Source organism: Mesitornis unicolor, unplaced genomic scaffold (genome assembly GCF_000695765.1).
Source record: "Mesitornis unicolor isolate BGI_N332 unplaced genomic scaffold, ASM69576v1 scaffold18334, whole genome shotgun sequence".
Classification (NCBI taxonomy): Eukaryota; Metazoa; Chordata; class Aves; order Mesitornithiformes; family Mesitornithidae; genus Mesitornis; species Mesitornis unicolor.
This window is the reverse complement of record NW_010179619.1, coordinates 1-4,264: the sequence shown is the minus strand read 5'-3', so window position 1 is coordinate 4,264 and position 4,264 is coordinate 1. Positions and strand designations below refer to the sequence as shown.

Here is a 4,264-nt window from a genome sequence, read left to right as displayed (position 1 = left end):
GTAGGGAAAAGCTGGATTTTTTTTCCTAGGGATACCCATTTATTTCACTTTCACAGACCTAAGAGAGAGCTGCGTGTTCTGCATTCACGTCCAGAGGTAATAATTCCTATAGGAGAAGTTAAATAAGAGCTGAAAATGCACACTCAGTTGTAGAACAGCTGCTGAACACATCCACAAATTTACTCTTTCAAAGTCATGCCTGATTTTTTGGCAGATACCCCGTGGCTTCATCGAACCCTTTCTCAGAGATGATTTTATCTTATGAGGCTGTGAGCCTGCCAGTACAGTTCATTCTTTTATCTGAAAAGCCACAGGGCATTTTGGGGCCAGAGGGCTTATCTCGTTTCAAGTTGACAGAAAAAATACGCTTGAATGACAAAGACTTAATTAAAAAGTGCCTTTTAAACACCGGGCAGGTTATTTTTCATCAAGTAGTTGAAACTTAGCTCAGTGTAAACTTTCCCTGCTCCTTGGGGTGCATCATGTGGTGTAAATTGTCACAGCTTAATAGGAAATGCATCGGCCCGTGGTTTTGCATGGGAAAGAGAGCTCAAGGTAAAGCAAATCAATACGTGGGCATTAAATAACAGACTTGACTGGGTGTTTTAATCCATACGCAGTCTGTGCGTGCTTCGTGCATGCTGAAATCATGGTTATCTTGGACTTTTGCTAAATAGACTCATTTCCCACACATCCTGGAAAGGACGAGCAGTAATTTCCTCGACTTTAATATCTTCTCAGGTCATTAAAACAATTTTTCTTATTCAGGTATGATCTGATTTCTGAAGAGTGGCTTCCACTGAACCACACTGTGAACTCCGTAGAGATGAGATACGGCCATTCCTTGGCGCTGCATAACGTAAGTCCAGTGCTGCAGACTCGGCTCCCACCTGATTTCCCCCTGCACCCACCCCTTTCCACAGCTGGGTCTTGCTTCAAGAGACGAATTCCTCCTTCAAAGGCTTCTCCATGGGCATCCCAGTCTCTGTCCTTGTGCTCCAGGCACTCCTAGGACTGGTATCCTAGGAAATCTCTCATACCTTTGCTTGTGTTTTCCTCCTTTGCCCCTTTTATCACAGATTTTAAGGCTCAGTGAGTCCTTTATTTCCTTCTTACACTCTGTCCTTGCAAGAATTGCCTGACAGACAAGGTTTGCTGGAGCTCACCTGATTCCCAGCTGCATTTCATGTAGACCACATAAATATTTTGATGAGCTCCGTTGTCCAAGGCACCAAATTTGAGCTGGTGAATTCAGGGATTTTTGGAGCCTGCTCTGCGTCTGCAGTAAACTCGGAATCTCTTCTTCCAGCATCTGAAATGGCAAATTTTTTGCCTGGTTTTTACCTCATTTCTCACCTGCGTGCCCTGCTGGGGGTGCAGGCCACCTGAGAGCAGAATGGCAAAGCCTTTGGAAAGCAAATGAGCTAATCCTTCACTGACCTTTGGTTTTGGGATGGTAATTGGCTCATCACAGTACAAAGCCTCTACAAAGCATAATTATCAACACTCCAATTGCGTTCACAAACACTTGAAGAAGCTGAGAAGGGTGGAAATTCCTACCTGCAAGGTCTCGAGGCACATTCTGCAAATAACTGTTCAAAAGTAGGGTTGGATAATAAAACAAAAGCCTGTTTAACTATCCTGGCTCTCTCCTTTCCAAAGGGTCCTCATTTTTTGTCATTGCTTTAAATTTGAAGACAAAGCTTTTAGTGTATGAACACAGAGGAGTTTCAATCATAACTGCCTTTCTTCCTAGCTGTTTTCTGGTGTTTGGATTTGCAAGTGATGGGAGGGATTCAGCTTGCTTATTAAATCACCTTCTATCAGGTGCCTAATTTTGAGTGCCTTATGAACCTCTGAGCTCCATTTATAATGGAAACAGACCCAGTACAGGTAGGGAAATCTGAAGGGCAAGGCAGCTCACCCAAAAGTAGGGACCTTAAAGCCCCCCAAGTCCAACCCCCACGGGCAGGGACACCTCCACCAGCCCAGGCTGCTCCAAGCCCCAGCCAACCTGGCCTTGGGCACTGCCAGGGAGGGGGCACCCACAATCCTGCACCCCTCTACCTCCTTACCCTGATACAGAGCAAACTGTGTGTGCTGAAGGTATTTTGACATTACAAACTTGGGTACAAACTGTGGCAGTCGTGATTGCTTTCATATCAGATGTGATTGGTGAAGGAGATAAAGTTTCTCCTTGAGAGAGGAGAACGGCTGAGAGAAGATAAAATTGTAGTAACTTCATTACTTCTATATTATCTGCTAAATGCCAAACTCGTTATTTTAAATCTTAACTTCTTTCAGGATAATATTTACATGTATGGTGGGAAAATAGACGCGACGGGGAACGTGAGCAGCCAGCTGTGGGTGTTCCACATTCCCAGCCAGACCTGGACGCAGGTGATGCTGCAGGCCAAGGAGCAGTACGCTGTGGTTGGCCACTCGGCGCACATCGTCACCCTGCGGGACAACAGCACGGTCATGCTCGTCATCTTCGGGCACTGCCCTCTTTACGGGTACATCAGCAACGTCCAGGAGTACAACATTGGTGAGTGGGGGCTCACCTGCCATTCACTTCAGTTTTAACAGTTGAAAAATATTTCTATGATCCACATTCACATAGAAAACAGAGACAGAGATGTTCTTCTCCTTCTGTTTATTTTTATATATATATATGTATTTTACAAGGAGTTCAATCTTACTTCCAGTGTTTGTACAGCACAGTCAGCAGGCAGCCACATCCTCCGGCTTTCCACAGCTTGCTAGGTCCCAAAAAAGCTGTAATTAGAGACAAAGCAGGACAACTGGGGGACAATTTAGATGCATTTTCCTCTCTTCCCTCTGACAAAGCAAACACTTTTGAAATTATTTTTGTATCCTGCGAATATAAGAATGGCTGTAACAATTCAAACCAAGTAGCCGCATAACCCGATAGCCCTGTCTCCAGCAGTGGTGATGAGCCAATGCTGAGGGGGACAGGGAATGAATTCCTGGATTCCCCTCTCTCTGATATGATTTGGTTCCGTTATCTCTGGGAATAGTCCATACTCTGATTTTAGGATCCAGAGGTTTCCAGTATCACCTGCTCTCCAGATGAACTGAATTTCTACCTGATGTAGCTGCTCTGAATCAGCTCTGGAGACGTGTCCCTTGCTCCACGGACCAGATGGAGGATGTCGTTGAGCACAGGGAGATCACAGAATGAGTCATAAAATCCCAGCATGGTTTGGGTTGGAAGGGACCTCACAGCCCCCCCAGTCCAACCCCCATGGGCCGCGACACCTCCACCAGCCCAGGCTGCTCCAAGCCCCAGCCAACCTGGCCTTGGGCACTGCCAGGGAGGGGACACCCACAGCTTCTCTGGGCAACCTGGGCCAGGGCCTCACCACCTCACAGGGAGGAATTTCTGCCCAATATCCAGTCTAAATCTCCCCTCTTCCAGTTTGAAACCATTCCCCTTGTTCTATCACTACCTGCCCATTCAATTCCTTTGCTTTTTCTGTGCCTGATGTACCCTGGAGTTAGGAAGCCTGTGTAGGGTTTCATTCTGCACTTACTACAGAGAATTGATGTATAATTTGGCATTTTTGTTTCAGTTACCATTACATTACATCTAGAGTGCTTCAAACCAGTGTTATTTTAGTGAGTGAGATATAGGACCATTAATCACATATTAGTTTTTAACTGCAGTGTTCTTCACAGTCACACTTGGCTTCAGTGCTGCCTGGCTTTATAATATATACATGTACAATAAAAATGCTCTTGGGTACCATTCCAAATCAAGCCACACTGCTGGCATTCCCATGTCATTGAAATGCAATATATTACTTCTGTACTTTTTATCTCTCATTTACTTAGCTTGTCTGCAAAATATAGTACGTGACTGTAGAGGAAACGTTTCTGGTCTAATTAAAAAGACTTTGTTGATAAGTTATCGATGGAGATAAATTAACCACGTTTTGTCATTCACATTTTTCATTTCTCAGGCAAAAACACGTGGAGCATTTTGCAGACCAGCGGAGCCTTGGTGCAGGGAGGGTACGGTCACAGCAGCGTTTACGACCCGAAAACAAGATCGATTTACATCCACGGAGGTTACAAAGCGTTCAGCGCCAACAAATACAGGCTGGCAGATGACTTGTACAAATATGAAGTTGATTCCCGAATGTGGTAAGTGTTATTATAGAAGTATTACCCTTTTTCGTGGATGGCATCTCATTATTTGTGCTTTTCGCTGACAGAAGGATGGGCTATTTGATGAGTG

General features: G+C 44.9%; 1 protein-coding gene across 1 annotated transcript in view; it reads left to right on the top strand.

The window, feature by feature from the left end:
- LOC104539353 (attractin-like) overlaps positions 1–4,170 on the top strand; it is a gene marked incomplete at both ends in the record, with an annotated part of 9,761 nt that extends 5,591 nt beyond the window's left edge. The window contains 3 exons of the mRNA XM_010182853.1: positions 769–859; positions 2,305–2,548; positions 3,987–4,170. Of these exons, the coding sequence (XP_010181155.1) occupies positions 769–859; positions 2,305–2,548; positions 3,987–4,170 (519 nt within the window). The remainder of the gene's footprint in view (positions 1–768; positions 860–2,304; positions 2,549–3,986) is intronic.
- Positions 4,171–4,264: the final 94 nt, after the last annotated feature.